This window comes from Apodemus sylvaticus, chromosome 19 (assembly GCF_947179515.1).
Source record: "Apodemus sylvaticus chromosome 19, mApoSyl1.1, whole genome shotgun sequence".
NCBI lineage: Eukaryota > Metazoa > Chordata > Mammalia > Rodentia > Muridae > Apodemus > Apodemus sylvaticus.
Genome location: NC_067490.1, coordinates 489,266 through 509,318, shown reverse-complemented (window position 1 = coordinate 509,318; position 20,053 = coordinate 489,266). Strand labels below are relative to the sequence as shown.

Genomic DNA, 20,053 nt, shown 5'->3' with positions numbered 1-20,053 from the left:
CTCACGAAAAGAGAAATATGCATAATTTTATAGTGTTCAGCTTCCTTAGCTATCAAAGAAATACAAGTTAACCTACTTTGACATTTCTTTTACTCCATTCATGATGACCTTCATTAAGAAAGCAGAGGGCAACAAATGCTGGTGAGAAATGTAAAGTAGTGCAACCACCATGGAAATCATGCTGGATGTTTTCTAAAAATTAAAAGAAGAACCACCATGTCATTCAGCTATATTGATCCTGAGATGAACCCAAAGGACTGTACATCCTACCACAGAGGTACTTGCATATCCATGTTCAATCCTGCTGTGTTTACCATAGTCAGGAAAATGAATCAGCCTAGTTGTTTATCAAGTGGTAAGGAAGAATGAAAACTTAGTCCTTATACACAATGAAATTTTATACATCTGTGGAGTAAAATGAAATTATGGATTTGCAGAAAAATACATGAGACTAAAACTGTGATGTTAAGTAGGCAAACCTGAGCACAGAAAGCCAAATGCCATATGTTCTTTCTTATATTCAGTCCTAGTTAAATATGTAAATCCACGAGGGCATAAGCATGGGTAAAACCCAGAAAACAACAAAGGGGACCATGTGATTAGGAAAAGAAGAGCTTTAAAGAAGGGAATGTGGAAGGCAGTAGAACAATGTGGAAGGGAAATCCAGGTGACCAACCTTAGAGGAGGAGACAGGGAGAAGACAGGAAGGGAGTGCAAAGTCAAGCAAAATGAAATATGTTTGAAAAGTCTCATGTGGAAATCCATTATCTTGCAAGCTAATTTAAAAATCAAAATCAACAGATTCTTAAAGCATAAAAATGAAAAGGAAAGCTATGTTTTGAATATAGTAGTAACTGTACTTTATGTAAAATATAGAAAAAATACAAATATTCTTATATAGACTTTTTTCTTATCCATAACATAGGAAACAGCATGGAAGCAGATGATCACAGTATCCAGAGTTTGACAGTATTTGCATGTGTTATTCCCAATTATATTTGATGTTGCCCTTCAAGTTCCCTAAAATATAAGTCATTAAATATTTCTGAGTTAAATTTCTAATTGTATTTGAGTACATGTAGAGTACATGTGGTCGATATCACATTCCTTCCTAAATATTATTTATTTTTTTGAGGTAAAGTGTCCTACTGAATCTGTAGGTCATCAATTCATCTCGGTTGACTTGACAGAGAGCTCCAGAAATTCTCCTGGCTCTCTTTCCCAGGTCCCTGTACTCAAACACAAGACTACCACACCCATTCTTTATTGCTGAGTGTTAAGTATATTAACCTGGATCTTCCTGCATGGATAATAAGCACTTAAGAGATGGAGCCATTTCTCCAGAGCTCTTCCCTTGTTGTTTGTTTGTTTATTGGGATATGACCTTCATAGAGGCACAATTCTCCTGCCTCAGCCTCTCAAGTGCTGGAGTTATAGTCCTGTGTTGCTCTGAATAGTTCAACTTATTTCTTGTCTTATACATTGTGTTTTTTTTGTGCTTCTGTTTTCCTAGATGCCTTGAGGTGTTGATCTGTTTTCCTAGATGCCTCAGAGACTCTAGATAAGAAGAGTTCTTCCTGTTTGGACTCTGAAGTTCCTCCCTCATTTCACCAGCAGCAATGGACAAATACTTATTTTAGTATACTTGAAAACTTGTCTTTTGTTGTGGTCTAGCTCCTTGGGGCCTTTATTCCACTTATCTTAAAATAAGCTCACTCATAAGATAGTAAAGAACTTTCCTCTCCTTTCTTCTACTTCCATCAGTGTGACAATGGTAGCTTTGTTCTCTTTGATTCCAGAAGCTTGTCTGCCTCATCTCAGTTTCCTCCATAGATGCTAGAACAGTACAGCTCTTCTCTAACATAAAAACATGTTTTCTCTATTAGTTTGTCTTTCTTCAAATCCATCCCCTCTATTCCTTTCTTTCAAAACTCATTTTCTGTAAAAATTTATCCTTTTGTTTTAAGTGCATAATTAAAATAATAGTGTGCCTTTCAATGAAAGTGAAATTCTTAAGTAATTATGAATAAATTAATTGTAAAACATTTAATATTTGACTACACTTTCACAGTTTACTAAAAGTCTTTTGGAGTTGTTTTCTTTTCTTTTCAATATTAGGAAATTACCTGAATTACTTCCCTAAGTAGCAGTGATCTTAGCAGACATCCTTATGAGAAGTAGCTTCCTCTGGTTCCTTTCTTTTAAAGATGCTGTAGATTCACTCTGTAAATGAACAAAGAATGAGAATCAATGTGTGTAGAGTCAGTGCTGGAGTCACCAAGAGAACTCCTTAGCTGCAGTAGAGTTGAACAGAGGCTGACACTGGTGTGATTCCTACAAAGGGGAAATTACACAAGCTTTAGAAATAACTAGATAAAGAAAATAATAAATGAACTGGGGAAAACTTATAAGGATCCTGAGGGATTCTAAACTTTATAACTAAAAGACATTGTGAGAAATGGGGTTATCAATTGTGTAATTCTGTCAAAGGGTTGCTCTCAAACAATTCAGGGTTACTTCTTTAATAGTGATGCCTATTCTATGTGTTTATAAACATGACAGACATTGTCATTTAAAAATATAACCCCATGCCAAAATATATTTATCATTATCTGAGACAGAAATCAAAATAATATCACCAAAACACATACAGGGAAGATATTTACCTATTAGGGAAATAATCAACCAGACTGCTCTCTATAATCAGAATTCATTATTATTAACCACATTTTTAATATTTTGAACTTTCAGATTTAGAGAACTAAACATTCTCCATAAAGGAACCAAGTACAATGTAATTACATGAGACATAGCAATGAAATACAGAAGCCAAAGAGTCTTCATGATACAGAGTGAGGTGTCTAGAACTAGAAAGGAAACCAGTCTGAACCCTGCCTATTGGTGTTTAATGGTATAAACTGACAGACTAAAGAATGGGGCATTTTAATCCTAATTCACTCTTTTACCTGACTGACTGTCAAAACATTTATTTCTCAGGTGCATGTCCAGAAATTGCGCAAGTTGGGAAGTATTTGATGTGACAGTTCATGTTCCATGTCTGGCTTACAGTCTTCATCTGTAGAAACCTTTCTACCATCCTGAAATTCTGGAAGCACTTTAACAAGACCGAACTCTAGACATAAAAGCTCCCTGAGGAGCTTGTCCCTCAGGTTGAGCAGGATAGATGTGAAAATTAATAGAGCATTTTCCCCACCTGGCATAGGGAAAATGTGCTTGCACAATTCCTCTGTGATCCTTGTGTTTTTCACTTAGTTCCCCCCATAGTTTCAGGTACATGAACAACAGAGTTCTAGGTGGCCATGTAGATCAACACAGTCAATTTCTTTTTATCTCTTTAGAGTTTTTGTGTTCACCCCCTCACCTATACAAATTCCCTGTAATTTAATGTAAAAAATGCACTGTACATTTAATGTAAAACCTGGATTTTTCTTTTAATTGATGGAAGATGCATTGTTTTAATTTGTACTATTGAATAGTCATTCCCTTTTTATTATTCTGTCTTGGTCTCCATAGTGCTGGAATTACAGACACATACCACTGTGACTCACTGGAGATTTGTTTATCTTCTGTGGAAGGATATCATGTTTCCTTAGCATCACTTGTTAAATAGTCTCTCTTTTCACTAACATCTGTCTTGATACCTTTAGTGTTGGCGGGAGAGATTGCTCAGTGGATAGGGTGCTTGCTGTGCAAGCATGAGCAACATAGTTCTTATTCCCAAGACCCACCTAAAAGCCAGCCTTGAATGGTGAACCTGAAATACCAGCACTCAGGAGGCAAAGACTGAAGGTTCCTGGGGAATATTGGCCAGATATAGGAACCATATTAGAGAGCTCCTGGTTTAGGGAAAGGCGTTGCCTCAGTAAAGTGATGAGTGATTGAAGAGGACACCCAATGTGAATTTCAACCCTTCACAAGGAAATGAACAAACACAAAGACACATGTGTCCACAAACATTGAACCATGTATACATGTGTGTAAATAGAAGATAACCAAATAATTATTGGCACTTAGTTTTATGTCTGTTGCCTCTATTCTATTTCACTGGTCTATGTCTCTGTTTTTATACTAGAAATATCTTTGTCACTATTTCTTTATAGTGTATTTGGGATCAAATATTGTAACTCCTCCAACATTTTTCATTCTTCCCGGTGCTAGCTCTTCACGGTCTTTTCAAGTTCTATGAAATTCCTTCCCTTTGTCTTTGCCAAAAATATCACTGGGGAATTGATGAAAAAAGTGCAAAATCTGCACAGGGAATTTCTGTGGGAAACATAGCCAAGTTCAAAATATTAATGCTGCTAAAATGAGCATAGCCAAGATTCTCTCACCGTCAGCTGTCTTCTTCAACATGTTTTTCTTTAGTTTTCTCTCACACAACACATTCCAAATGCAATCACTCACCCCTAGCATCAAAAGTAGGCCCCATAGAGACAATCACACACATCTATAGCACATTATTTCTTCATTTTTGTCCCATTTTTCTCACCTCCTTCCCAACCATTTCCCTCTCTAGTCCTATTCACCTGATTTCATGTACATAAAAATTATACAGCTTACAAGATAAAATTACTTTTCTACATATTCTTGTTCCCAGCTACCTTTAAAAGCCTTCCCCATGTCAGAAACTAATAACTAATAGCTAGCAGATGATCTTCCTGATATGGTCTGCCTCAGATTATGAACCATGACAGATTTTCTCACTAGGTATTAGCCCAACCTTTTCAGCAGATCTTGCAGTTATAGGAAGCTGTACTATCTTGTAGTGATTCTGCATAGATAAACATATGATTTCTTAATTCTTTTTTTTCTTAATGATGACCCTACAAGAATTCCAAAAATTAAATCAGCACTTATTAAGCTCTTTTATAGTGTGACTGCTATTAGATCCTTTTCTGATATTCAAAACTGCAATGAGAACTCTTCCAGTTTCCCATGTGTCATTCGTTTACATAGTAACCAGAGTTACTACTACTCAGAGAACATTCCAAAAGGTTGTAAAAAGGAAACTAACGATTTACTATAGGTTCCAGGACCTATAGAAAATAAAATATTGACTACATTTATCTATATAAAACTTCATTAATAGCTTAGTTATGGTTTTTAACTCCCAATGAACCTGTGGATCTGTGACAGGTAATAAATGATTAGTCAGATAATCACTCCTAAAGAATATGCATGTAAACATTCTCTGTTGCAAATTTCGATTTCAATTTATGATTTGATTTTATGTGTGAATTTGTGATGGACTTTTTACCATGTGATCACATATTCTGAAAGATGTATAAATGCTGAGGACAAAGAGAAAAGAGAGGAACTGAGCTGAGGAGAAGTTTTTGAGAGAACACTTTTTAGACAGAACTGAACTCAAGAAAAACTTAGAAATATGGGCATAGCATTGGGAGAAAAAGTATTGAGAGCAAGAGTATTATTGTGAAATCAGAGCAGCAGGAAAGAGCAAGATTATAAGTAGAATGCAGAGTGGAATAACTTAGAAACTCTAGGTTACATAAAAAACTAAGAGAGCAATGTGCAGAATGCAGAGAGAAAGATGAAAAAAGAAGCTGCATAGAGCGCAGAAGGAGCAGGCAGACTTCTCTTTACTGTGGGACAGGACAGGCCTTTTCTTAATAAGAAGGGAGGCTTAGTCTTATTAAAGGAACAAATCTTTCTCCTTAAAAACTTGGGTTTAATTAATTTAGCATTAAAACGGTTGAAGCATTTTCTTTCTCTATGCAATAAAGATTGGAGCTCATTTTTCACCCAGAATGAGTGAGTTGTTTCTGCACTGGTGCTTGGTCTTTTGCTCCAGAAGCATATGTAAGTATGCATATGTGTATGTAATTGTGAGAATGCATTCAAGTTGGGCTCAATTGGTTTGAATGGAAGTGTATAAATGTGCATGCATGAATCTGTATATGAACTTATGCGAGTTTATGCATATTTGCTTATGTAAAAGCTTTTCCTTCTGCAAGCATTATTCTCTTCTGTTGGTTCAATATAAGTGTATTGTTCCAAACATTCCCCTAACCTGACAAGTAAGAGACATCTGAACAAAAGGGGGAAAGATCTAAGAATTAATATTTTACTTAATCTCCTACTGTTTTTAGGATGAGGTGCTAAAGGCCAGAGACTCCAGTTTCTGGCCTCAAAGGAACACAGAAGTCAGGTCAGCTACAGTAGCAAATTAACTTAGACTTAGATAGGTAAACTTTTTATTATTATACAGCAACCCTAAGTATCTTCTAAGACAAAATCCTACCATCCTTCAATGCTCTTTCTCCTCCTGTGCTTCAAAAAGACCTAACAAGAAAGATCTGGCTGTGGCTGGACCCCGACACTCCACCCCATCCATAACCCCTCCTTTCTTAAATTTTATTTCTTCTGTAATGAGCTTTACAGAACAAAGAGAGCTGTAACCAAGTTTCTTCTCTTCAGCAAATATAACTTCCATAAAGTATTCATATATCTTCCAGTACTAAAGGACAGTATACCATGGCCATGGGCAAAGAAACACCTTATTGGTGGCGTGGTTCTTATATGAGTCAGGGGCAGAGCAAATGGCGGTTTGCTCATCCCAGTTTGATGTTTGGCTTGGTGGCCAATGTCTGATTGCAAGGAACGTGTGCAAGTGAAATTATGTGGACAGAGGGATATACTGTGGGACACACTATGCTTGCTATACTACAGCTTCCATGATGAGATGTTTTCTATGCTTGTGTGTGTGTGTATGTGTGTGTGTGTGTGTGAGAGAGAAATAGAGAGAGAGAGAGAGAGAGAGAGAGAGAGAGAGAGGGAGGGAGAGAGAGACAGAGAGAGAAAGAGACAGAGAGAGACAGAGACAGAGACAGAGACAGATTTTGTATGTTTGTTGCAAAGGCAAAGGGCAGATATGAATGATGAGTATGAGCAGAATTTGGGTGCATAATGTGAAACTCATAAGAAACAATCAAAAGCTTTTTTAAAAGTCGTTATAAACAAAGGTCTTCAAGAACCATTGGGGACATGAAACCTTAACTGTGCACAGTATGTAAGTGTGCAGCATGTACCACTGAGCAGGAATCCTTATGTTACCTAAATTGGGAATCACAGCCAGCTTTCCTCAAAACGAGAAAATCAGAGCACATTGGATCCCAGAGAAGTGAGTGGAGGCACCCAACTTTACTAGGTAACCCTGCAGAAAACATAAATGAATAAACAAATAAATAAACACCCCTCACTCAACCTGGGCCATTTTAAAAAAAAATAACCAAATATGGGCCTTCATGAATTTTTTACAAAATAAAATCTGAAGTGTTTTCAAAAGATTTTATTGTTATTGTTTTCACGTGAGAAGAAGGAATGGGATATTGTCTGCAAACCACACTCATCCAGAGGCCAGAAGAGGGCATCAGACGCCTTGGAAATGGGGTTACAGGCAGTTGTGAGTCACCATGTTAGTGGTTGGCATTGAACGACATTCAGCTGCTAAATCAGCCAGTGCTTTTAACCAGCGAACCATTTCTGCAATCCTTCGAAAAGATTTTAAAGTACAAATTGGATAGCACTAATTTGAAAAAGTAAGTCTTATAAGGATACTGTCTCCCATTCAGAGGTAATAGTTATTTGGATTGAATCCAAACTGAAATAAAAAGATAGTAAGAAAATAGACACATTTAGTAAATGATTCTGAGAAACACTTTGAATCTTTAGATCACAACTATGATGAATTCTGGCTCAGCAGGAAGGGCTTTGCTGGTTGTGAGCACCTAACAGTGACCATCTGCATTGGACCTGCAAAGAGCTTTCATACTTAGGTACAACTTCTGCAGCCTTGTAGCCCAGTTGCAGAAACTGAAGGAGAGAGCTTTTTTCTTTTGACCAAGAACAAAGATCTCCTCCACCATAAAGTTTAGTGTTTTAGTGTTTTTAACATCTTTAGTTGTTCTGTTTGTTAGGAGGAGTAAGTCTGTGGAGTTCATGGGTTCCATTAAAAAAATCTCATTGAATACACACTGAATCCATTTTGTGCTGTGTACAATCATACACTAGAGCATAGCCCATATTCCTCAAGAAAATAGAACTCTCCTTCTCCCAGTAGTTATTTACTGCTACTTCAGTTAGGGGTGGAAATTCATGGAATTTTGTCTGGCTTAATCTTGTGAAAGACTGTGTGTTCAGTCTCAGCTACTGTGAGTTCAAGTGCACAACTGTGTTCTCATGTCTAAATATCTGGCAAGCACTGTATACAGACATCTCCTTCACAAGAGAACATACAGGAAGTAGGATGGTAAACATGAAGAGTATATAGCAGAGGAGTTGGGTAGTATGGAATAAGGGGTAGATTAGATATAAACACATTATATGAATATAAATATTTAATAAATATAATTGGCTTGAAAAACATCTAACCATAAGAAGCATTCTCACCTTGGACTGTATTCTATTGCTTTAATGGTGGTAGCTAAGCTACTCAACACTCAGAATGTTGTTGAGACAAGAGAAGTTACTAAACAGATTTTGAAGAGTATAAGCAGTCAGATGTAAAATAACTCATCATCCTTATGCTGATATATATTTGATGTTTGCTTAATAAAATATATTGTCTAAACTGTTTATAATGCTGGATGTAATAGTAAATACCTATAATCCCAGCAACTGAAAGGTGGATACAAGAACATGAGGAATTCAAGGACAGCCTGAGCTATAGGAGACCTGGTCTCAAAAATAATAATCACTAATACAATTTTAAAAATAAAAACTTATTCACTTACCACCAAAACCTCAAGTTTAACTGAATCAGAATGACATTTAAAAGAAATGTTTTGACTCTGAAATTTTTAGTAGCTTATTTGTGATTTGCAACTAACTTTTTTAATTGAGTAGCCATAGTTTTAATAATTCTTCAAAAATAAGCAAGCATATTGATATCTAAATAATGAGTTGACAGATGAACAAGTGTAATTACCAATTATACTAAGCATAGGTAGTATATACAGTTTTCTATACCTAGTTGCATACAAGACACATTAGAGTATGTCCCAAGTCAATGTTATCAACTAATATGCCCAAGTCAAGTTCAGGAACTGAATTCTATGATTAGAGCCAGACAAGTTTAAATTCCTCTTGCTTTAATTGTTTAATAGGCATTAGAAGATATTTTTCATATATTTTCCATCATTCAATTTGTTCATAATATATGTGTGCATTTATTATACATAAAATATCTTAATTCCTTATTGCCTGGTTGTTTACACCTCAGCAGAGTTCTTTAGATTCTTCAAGTCAGAACCATCTTCTCACTTTCCTATTCAGTGCACTCCTCACTTCCTTGTTTCTCAAGGTGTAGATGAGTGGATTGAGAGCAGGAGTGACCACACTGTACATGATGGCAATGATTCTGTCCTGATCCAGAGAGCTGCTTGAGGTAGGACGGATGTAGGTGAAGAGAACAGGAGCATAGAACAGAATAACAACCATGAAGTGAGAGGCACAAGTGGACAGTGCTTTGTGGAGCATGCTGCAAGAACGGGTCTTGAGGAAAAGATAGGTGATGATGTAGAAATAGGAGAGAAATGTCAGAAAAAAGGGGACTGAGGCAATGGTACCTGTGACTGTATTGAGCAGCCAAAGGTTGATCTCAGTGTTTCCACAGGCCAGCTCCAGCAATGGCTTAACATCACAGAAGAAATGATGGACATGATTGGGACCACAGAAGCTCAAACGAGATGTCATTACAGAGTGAAGCAAGGCATGGAGAAAAGCAATGGTCCAGATGGTCACAGCCATAAGGATACAGATATGCCAATTCATGATGACAGAATAGTGAAGTGGTTTACAGATAGCCACAAAGCGGTCAAATGCCATCACTGCCAGCAGCAGGGATTCTGTGGTACCCAGGAAGTGGAAGAAATGAAGCTGAGTTATGCATCCCAAGAAGGAAATTGCTTTGCTTGTAGAGATGAGGTTCTCCAGCATCTTTGGCACTGTTACAGAGGAATAGGAAATATCTAGACATGCTAGGTTTCCCAGGAAGAAATACATAGGTGAGTGGAGTCTTGGGTCCAAGATGACGATCATCAGGATGGCTCCATTCCCAGTTATATTGACAAAGTAGATGGTGAAGAAAATTGCAAAGAGAAAAGGCTGGGGTTCTTGTAAGTCTCTCACTCCCAAGAGGACAAATTCTGTGACAGAGGTTTGATTCAACATCACCTAAAAGAAACACAACATAGTTTGTAGAACACAAACAAGCCTGAGGATAATCAATCTTTCCAGACAAGAATTTTCTTGCTTAGACAGGAGGAAAAAGAGGAGGAAGAGGAGGAGCAGGCCAAGGAAGAAAAATCCATGCGTTGTGTAAGCCAGCCTCAGATCCTATGTAATATTTGATTGTTTAGATCTTGAACAGCCATGACTTCTGACTTAACTATGTTTAAAATTTAGATTCGTCATTACTAGTTTCATTCTCTGAGAAGTTGGTGTCATTTGTCCACACACCATATTCTCTGGCTATGGACATCTACATTCAAATAAAAATTTCATTTATCTCTAAGTCAGCTGTGTGATATGTTGCTTTTTAAAGATTCTGTTATTCCATTCTTTATCTAGTGAGAATAAATGTCAAATGAGAGTAACAGTGAAGAATAAAACAATTTCATTATCAAGTCTCCGAAGAAGTAGACGTGCCCTAAAATAGCAGTAGTCACTTGTTCTTAGATTATTAATACTGACGATTTTATTAATCTTGTCCTGGTCCACATGCTCAGTAAAGCCAATGGGCCCTATTTAATAGAAAGGCAGAGGGGAGCTCAAAATCACATACTCTGTCAGTTTGAGGTATTTTGAAAATCTCATTGCTGTAGTAGTTGATTGGCTTATTGTCTTACTATATTTTCAGCCTGAACATTTTTTCAAACAAGAAATCAAATGACATCTTCCTTGAAAAAATGTTGCTGTACACATCTTTTGTTTATTTGAGATCTTTAAATACAAAACTACTTTCTGTGAGTTTGAGTTCCTTCCTTGTTTCACCAAAAATCATCTTCTGGTTTGTCTTATGACATATTTTAAATCATTTCACTTTCCCAGAAATAAATCCACCCTTCAGCTATAAAGGTATGTTCCATGTTGAACTCACCTTCACCACAGTTACTTTAGCAGGTCCCTGGCAGCTGTTGTATCATGCCAAAGAAGTCAGTCTGTCTGCTTCATTCCAACTCTCTCCAAAGTTGCCACAGGTTGCTAGCTCTCTTTGATTTTTTCTTTATCTAACCTCACTTTTCATAATAAGAAACTCTGTCTTCTATGTGTTTTCTTTATCTAACCTTATTTTTCTTAAGAAACTCTGCCTTCTAGTAAGGAAATACATTCGTCTTCATTTTCTGCTGAATTGACCTAAAATATTTTATTCAGTGAATGATTTAACTCTTTAGGAATTATAAATGAGTAGTTCATTGTTATAGATGTCTTAAAGCCCAATATGTACTGATTATTGCTATAGAAAGTTCTTTTGGATATTTTATCAAGTGCCCAACACTATCTTTGGCTGTATTGTCAGTGGCAGATATGATTGGTGAAGCAGCTTCTTCTCTGCTCCTTTTTCATTTAATAGATGCTGTGTGTAGCTTTTTCATCTTAAAAGAGACAAGCCAGGATATGTAAGACACTTGCAGACTTGGAACACACAGATAGATAGTAGGAACTGGAAAGAAATCTGAAAAGACTGACATACACCGTCACTTCCTAAAAATGAAATGGAGTTCTGAGAGGAAGTTGATTTGATGTGACCAGGTTGAAACTAGGAAAACTTCTAGAGTCTATGACACTCTTGGCTTTACCATGGAGATGATTTTTTTGGAATTAACCTCTACTCCATCTCCCCCAAAAGGCCATCTTCAAACAGAGTAACTTTCTTTGATAGCTAGGCATGGTATATTTAAAATCCTTACTACTACTTTTAAAAAATGCAAATAATCTTCTAAACACTGTCATTTTAGTTCTTCTGATCCATAAAATAGGACTGCTTCAAGAAGATATTTGAAAAAACCCTAAAACATCAAGAGACAGTAAATCAAACAAGAGACAAATCTTTCCTGAGTTTTAGAGAACATTTTCTTTGCCACACTTCTTTTTGTGACAGGATTTCTTTCAGTACTGTTTCAATATTTAGAGATTACAGATTTGCCTTGGATGATGCCTAAAAATTTAAAATTTTTTGAATTTTTGAATTTAAAATAAGACATGATGGCAAAAATGTGGGAAAGTGTTTTTGTGACCTGCAATAGGGAGTTTGCCCATTATAAAATGGGAAACTATCCCCAAATCTTAGACACTTGTTCTAATGCCAGCAAGAGGCAGATCACAACATAGAACGTATCGCCAACTTTCCAGCCTGCCTCTGGTTTCATTTTCTTACCTGACTGGACAGGTAAATGTATTTTCAGGGCTCTGCTTCTTGTGCTGGTAAATAATAGAAAAACATATGGGATAATAGTTCAGGGATCAGCCCACAAAGATGAGTTATTTGCACTGAATCCAAAGGCATAAATTATTTGTCTTTGGAAAATTCTTTCTCACCTTCTGAAAAAATCTCCTGGCTCTAAAAACAAAAGTCCTGAGAGAGCTTGTCCCCTGGTGCTAAGAATTATTCTAAGAGCAAGCAAGGAACTGTCTTATGAAATCTCCATGTTTTTGTTGTGTTCCTGTTGTATAATTATGATTAATCCTTAATAGAAGACAAAGGACAATCCAAGTCTCCATGGCCTAATAAGTTTTCTTAGTAAAACTTCACTTGATTTCTTCAGATTGAGGTGAGACTTTACTATCTGTTCCTGAGGACTCCTTGGAAAGATACCCTGAAATTTAAAGTGGAAAGAGAGTTGGTGGTGAAAATTAACCTATTGATCATGGCACACTGAGATTACAGTATGAAAAATTGCTAACAATTTACCACAAATCAACAGCACTGAACTGTTCTGTTGATTGATATAACTATTCAACACTGTGCCCCCCCAATAGACTGATACCAAGTATTATTTTCTTTTAATATCTTTCATAATCTATATTAACTTATAATTATCAACATGAAAAGCTGTATATTTTTAATACTTTAATCATGGAGCACCATTGACTTTTAAAAAGTACAACTGGTCAGAAGATTAATGTTATTGAGATCTGAGTATTTGGCAAAACATTTTGCAAAAAATGAATGAAGTCCTTAGACTAAGTCCTTGCTTGTAAGTATAGGACTTACTTGGGTCCACTTAAAAACCTGGGTGTGGCTGCCTATCTGTGTAGTACTGGGGAAGGGGCAAAGACAAGAGAATCTCTAGGGTTTGCTGATTGTCAGCCTACAGGTGTGAGGTTGTGGGGGAACACATACACACACACACACACACACACACACACACACACACACACACACACACACTCTTAAGTTAGGGTTAGTATTGCTATGATGAAACACCATGACCAAAAAACAACTTAAGGGAAGGAAAGGGCTTATTTCATTCACAATTCATTCTGTATAATAGTTCATCATCAAAAGCAGTGAGGCCATAAACTCAAGCAGGTGTTGAACCTGCAGAGTGATGCAGGGGCCATAGAGGGGTGTTACTGCCCTGTTCCTCATGGCTTGCTCAACATGCTTTTACTTTTTTATTGGTTATTTTATTTATTTACATTTCAAATGTCCCCCTTCCAGCCCCGCCCCCAGACCTCCAGCCCATCCCACTCCCCTTTATCTCTAAAAGGGCACTCCTCCACCCACTCATCCACTCCTGCCTCACCACTCTAGCATCCCCCTACTCTGGGACATCAAGCCTTCACAGGACCAAGCGCCTCCCATCCCATTGATGCCAGATAAGGCAATCCTCTGCTACATATGTAGCTGGAGCCATGGACCCATTCATGCATGCTCTGATTGGTGGTTTAGTCTCTGGGAGCTCTGGGGTGTTCGGTTAATTGATTTTGTTGTTCTTCCTATGGATTCCAATCCAATCCCCTTCAGATCCTTCAGTCCTACCTTTAACTGTTCTTTTGGGGTCCCTGGGCTCAGTCTGATAGTTGGCTTTATCTACATCTGTATTAGTCAGGTGCTGGCAGAGCCTCTCAGGGGACTGCTATACCAGGTTCCTGTCAGCAAGCACTTCTTGGCATCACCAATAGTGTCAGGGTTTGGTTCCTGAAAATGGAATGGATCCCTAGGTGGGGCAGTCTTTGGATGCCCTTTTCTTCAGTCTCTGCTCTATTTTTTGTCCCTCTATTTCCTTCAGACAGGAGTAATTCTGGGTTAAAAATTTTGAGATGGGTGGGTGGCCCCATGCCTCAACTGGGGTTTGTGCCTATCTACTGGAGGTGATCTCTACAGGTTCTATCTCCACTTTATTGGGTATTTTGGCTTATGTCAACCCCATTGAGTACTGGGAGCCTCTTGCTTACCTGGGACTTTCTTTGGCTACCCCTACTTCCCTACTCCCACTGCTACATATTTCTATTCATTTTCCTCATCCTCTGGACTTATCTCCTGCATCTTCCCATACCTGATTCTACCCCACCTTTTCCTCTCCATCTCCTCTCTCCCTCCAAGATCCCTCCCTACCTCTACCTCCTATGATTATGTTGTTCTTCCTTCTAAGTAGGATTGAAGCATCTGCACTTTGATCTTCCTTCTTGTTAAACTTCATATGGTCTGTGAGTTGTATCATAGGTATTCTGAGCTTTTGGGCTAATATCCACTCATCAGTAAATATATACAATGTGTGTCCTTTTGTGTCTGGGTTACTTCACTCAGGATGATATTTTCTAGTTCCATTCATTTGCCTGCAAATTTCATGAAGTCATTTTCATCTCTATTTGTTTTGCTTATGCACCTACATTCTCTACTGTACTAAGGATGCCATCTGTGGAGGGCAGAACCAGAGACATTTCTACTTGTTTATGTCACATATCTGTAATTATTTTTTCTTTATCCCTATGGGTGTCATTGAGTTTCTAAACCCACATCTAGAATATCCAATGTCATTAGACTTTATTCTTTGTTTATCATCCCATTCTTCCCTCAACACTCAATCCAGAAGTTTATAGCCTGAGAAATGAGGATGTAGATGGAGTCCTAAGGAAGATTTTTTTCTTTTGTTTTTTCTTTTTAATTATTATTATTTTATTAATTTACTTTTTAAAATATTTTATAAATTGTCATTTTTTATTCGATATATTCTTTCTTTACATTTCAAGTGAGTTTCCCTTTCCAGGATCCCCCCTCCCCCAAACTCCCATAAGCCCTCTTCCCTCCCCCTGTTCCCTAATCCACCCCTTCCCACTTCCCTGTCCTGATATTCCCTGACACTGTTGCACTGAGCTTTTCCAGGACCGGGGTGGGGGGGAGGGGGAGGGCACTCCTTCTTTCTTCTTGGACATCATTTGATATGTGCATTGTGTTTTGGGTATTCCAAGCTTCTAGGCTAATATCCATTTATCAGTGAGTGCATACCATGAGTGTTCTTTTGAGACTGGGTTACCTCACTTAGGATGATGTTCTCCAGTTCCATCCATTTGTCTAAGAATTTCATGAATTCATTGTTTCTAATGGCTGAATAATACTCCATTGTCTACATATACCCCATTTTCTGTATCCATTCCTCCTTTGAGGGACATCTGGGTTCTTTCCAGCTTCTGGCTATTATAAATAGGGCTGCTATGAACATAGTAGAGCATGTATCCTTATTTCATGCTGGGGAATCCTCTGGGTATATGCCCAGGAGTGGTATAGTGGGGCCCTCTGGAAGTATCATTCCCAGTTTTCTGAGGAACTGCCAGACTGACTTTCAGAGTGGTTGTACCAGCTTGCAACCCCACCAGCAGTGGGAGTGTTCCTCTTTCTCCACATCCTTACCAGCACCTGTTTTTTCCTGACTTTTTGATCTTAGCCATTCTGACTGGTGTGAGGTGAAATCTCAGGGTTGTTTTGATTTGTATTTCCCTGATGACTAAGGATGTTGAACATTTCTTTAGGTGCTTCTCAGCCATTCGATGTTCTTCAGGTGCAAATTCTTTGTTTAGCCCTGTACCCCATTTTTAAGGGAGATATTTGGCTCTCTGGAGTCTACCTTCTTGAGTTCTTTGTATATCTTGGATATAAGCCCTCTGTCAGATGTAGTGTTGGTAAAGATCTTTTCCCAATTTGTTGGTTGCCATTTTGTCCTTTTGACAATGTCCTTTGCCTTACAGAAACCTTGTAGTTTAAAGAGGTCCCATTTGTCAATTCTTGATCTTAGACTATGTTATTGGTGTTCTGTTGAGGAAATTTTTCCTATGCCCATGTCCTCAAGGGTCTTCCCCAGTTTCTTTTCTAATAGTTTTAATGTGTCTGGTTTTATGTGGAGGTTCTTGATCCACTTGGAGTTGAGTTTAGTACACGGAGATAAGAACGGATCAATTTGCATTCTTTTGCATGCTGACCTCCAGTTGAACCAGTACCATTCGTTGAAGAGGCTATCTTTTTTCCACTAGATGGTTGTAGTTCCTTTATCAAAGATCAAGTGACCATAATTTTGTGGGTTCATTTCCGGATCTATAATTCTATTCCATTGATCTACTTGCCTGTCACTGTACCAATACCATGCAGTTTTTAACACAATTGCTCTGTAGTACTGTTTGAGATCAGGGATACTGATTGCCCCAGAAGTTCTTTTACTGTTGAGAATAGTTTTAGCTATCCTGGGTTTTTTGTTATTCCAGATTAATTTGAGAATTGCTCTTTTTAAGTCTATGAAGAATTGAGTTGGTATTTTGATGGGCATTACATTGAATCTGTAGATTGCTTTTGGCAGGATGGCCATTTTTACTATATTAATCCTGCCAACCCAGAGCATGGAAGATTTTTTCATTTTCTGAGGCCTTCTTTGATTTCCTTCTTCAGAGACTTGAAGTTCCTGTCATACAGATCTTTCATTTGTTTGCTTAGAGTCACACCAAGATACTTTATATTGTTTGTGGCTATTGTGAAGGGTGTCATTTCTCTAATTTCTTTCTCAGCCTGTTTATCCTTTGAGTATAGGAAGGCTACTGATTTGCTTGAGTTAATTTTATAACCAGTCACCTTGCTGAAGTTGTTTATCAGCTGTAGGAGTTTTCTGGTGGAGTTTTTTGGGTCTCTTAAGTATACTATCAAATCATCTGCAAATAGTGATAATTTGACTTCTTCCTTTCTAATTTGTATCCCTTTACCCCCAGGAGACGGTCAATGACCACTTCTATTACCTTAGGAGATATGGGACCATTTAGATAGTCTATCTGATCCTGATTAAACTTTGGTAATTGCTATCTGTCTAGGAAATTGTCCATTTCCTCCAGATTTTCCAGTTGTGTTGAGTATAGACTTTTGTAGTAGTATCTGATGATTTTTTTTGTATTTCTTCAGTTTCTGTTGTTATTTTTCCCTTTTCATTTCTGATTTTGTTAATTTGGGTACTGTCTCTTGTGCCCTCTGGTTAGTCTGGCTAAAGCCTTATCTATCTTGTTGATTTTCTCAAAGAACCAGCTCCTACTTTTGTTGATTCTTTGTATAGTTCTTTTTGTTTCAACTTGGTTGATTTCAGACCTGAGTTTCATGATTTCCTGCCTTCTACTCCTCTTAGGTGCATAGCTTCTTTTTGTTCTAAAGATTTTAGGTGTTCTGTTAAACTGCTCATGTATGCTCTCTTCATCTCCTTTTTGTAGGCACTCAGAGCTATGAGTTTTCCTCTTAGCACTGATTTCATTGTGTCCCATAAATTTGGATATGTTGTGCCTTCATTTTCATTAAATTCTAAAAAGTCTTTGATTTCTTTCCTTATTTCTTCCTTGACCAAGGTATCATTGAGTAAAGAATTGTTCAGCTTCCATTTGTATGTGGGCTTTTTGTTGTTTTTGTTGCTATTGAAGACTACCCTTAGTGATCTGATAGGAGGCATGGGATTAGTTCGGTCTTATATCTGTTGAGGTCTGTTTTGTGACCAATTATATCGTCAATTTTGTAGAGTGTACCATGAGGTGCTGAGAAGAAGGTATATCTTTTTGATTTAGGATGAAATGTTCTATAGATATGTATTAAGTCCATTTGGTCCAAAACTTCTGTTAGTTTCACTGTGACTTCGTTTAGTTTGTGTTTCCCTGATCTGTCCATTGAATAGAGTGGGGTGTTTAAGTCCCCCACAATTATTGTGTGGGGTGCAATGAATGCCTTAAGCTTTAGTAAGGTTTCCCTTATGAATGCAGGTGCCCTTGTACTTGGGGCATAGATGTTCAAAACTGAGAGTTCTTCCTGGTAGATTTTTCCTTTGATGAGTATAAAGTTGCCTTCTGTATCTTTTTTGATGACTTTTGGTTGAAAGTCTATTTTATCTGATATTAGAATGGCTACTGCGGCTTGTTTCCTGGGACCATTTGCTTGGAGGACTGTTTTCCAGCCTTTTACTCTTAGGTAGTGTTTGTCTTTGACACTGAGATGCGTTTGCTGTATGCAGCAAAATGTTGGGTCTTGTTTACATATCCAGTCTGTTAGTCTATGCCTTTTTATGGGGGAATTGAGTTCATTGATGTTAAGAGATATTAAGGAATAGTGATTGTTGCTTCCTGCTGTTTTTGATGTAATTTTTATGTTTGTGTGGTTATCTTCTTTTGGGTTTGTTGAAAAGAGATTACTTTCTTGCTTTTTCTTGAGTGTAGTTTCCTTCCCTTTGTTGGTGTTTTCCATTCATTATCCTTTGAAGGGCTGGATTTGTGGAAAGATACTGTGTAAATTTGTTTTTGTCGTGGACTACCTTGGTTTCTCCATTTATGGTAATTGAGAGATTTGCTGGACATAGCAGTTTGGGTTGGCATTTGTGTTCCCTTAGGGTCTGCATGAAATCTGCTCAGGTTCTTCTGGCTTTCATAGTCTCTGGTGAGAAATCTGGTGTAATTCTGATAGGTCTGCCTTTATATATTACTTGACCTTTTCCCCTTACCGCTTTTAATATTCTTTCTTTGTTTAGTACATTTGGGTTTTAATTATTATATGACAGGATGAATTTCTTTTCTGGTCAAATCAATTTGGAGTTCTGTAGGCTTCTTGTATGTTCATGGGCATCTCTTTATTTAGGTTAGGGAAGTTCTCTTCTATAATTTTGTTGAAGACATTTACTGGCCCTTGCAGTTGGAGATCTTCACTCTCTTCTATGCCTTTAATCCTTAGGTTTGGTCTTCTCATTTTGCCTTAGATTTCCTGGATATTTTGGGTCAGGAGCTTTTTGCATTTTTCATTTTCTTTGACGATTGTATCAATGCTTTCTATGGTATCTTCTGCATCTGAGATTCTCTCTTCTATCTCTTGTATTCTGTTATTGATGATTGGATCCATGACTCCTGTCTTCTTTCCTAAGTTTTCTATATCCCGAGTTGTCTCCCTTTCTGATTTCATTATTGTTTCTACCTCCTTCTTTAGATCCTGGATGGCTTTGTTTAATTCCTTCACCTGTTTTGTTGTGTTTTCCCTTAGTTCTTCAAGGTCTTCTAGCTGTTTACTTGTGTTCTCTTATATTTTTTTAAGGGAGTTACTTATGTCCTTCTTGAAGCCCTCCATTATGCCCTCTATCAGCATCATGACCTATGATTTTAAATCCAAATCTTGCTTTCCTGGTGTGTTGAGGTATCCAGGACTTGCTGTTGTGGGAGAATTGGGTTCAGATGGTGCCATATTGCCTTGATTTCTGTTAGCAATGTTCCCACATTTGCCTTTTGCTCTCTGGTTATCTCTGGTGTTACTTGGGCCTACTGTCACTGACTGGAGCTTGCCTCTCCTATGTGTGTGCCTGTAGGCCTATCTCAGCAACCTTGGGTGAGCTGCTTTCTCCTGGCACAAATTGCTGTGGTGCTGCAGAGTTCTTGGGTGCAGATGGAGTCCAGGTGTGGTGTGTCCCAAGTGATCCTCTACTCTGGTGAAACCTGCCTACCAATCTGTTGCACAGTCACAGAAGCAAAGATGACAGCCAAGACCCACTCTCTTGTAGTTGTATTTGGGTATGTAACACTG

At 37.7% G+C, this 20,053-nt stretch overlaps 1 protein-coding gene across 1 annotated transcript; it reads right to left on the bottom strand.

Moving 5' to 3' along the window:
* Positions 1 to 9,285: 9,285 nt before the first annotated feature.
* LOC127670089 (olfactory receptor 12D1-like) lies at positions 9,286 to 10,212 on the bottom strand. Its single transcript, XM_052164414.1, has one exon. It carries the CDS (start codon positions 10,210 to 10,212, stop codon positions 9,286 to 9,288), a length of 927 nt encoding a protein of 308 aa, XP_052020374.1.
* Between the last annotated feature and the right edge of the window lie 9,841 nt (positions 10,213 to 20,053).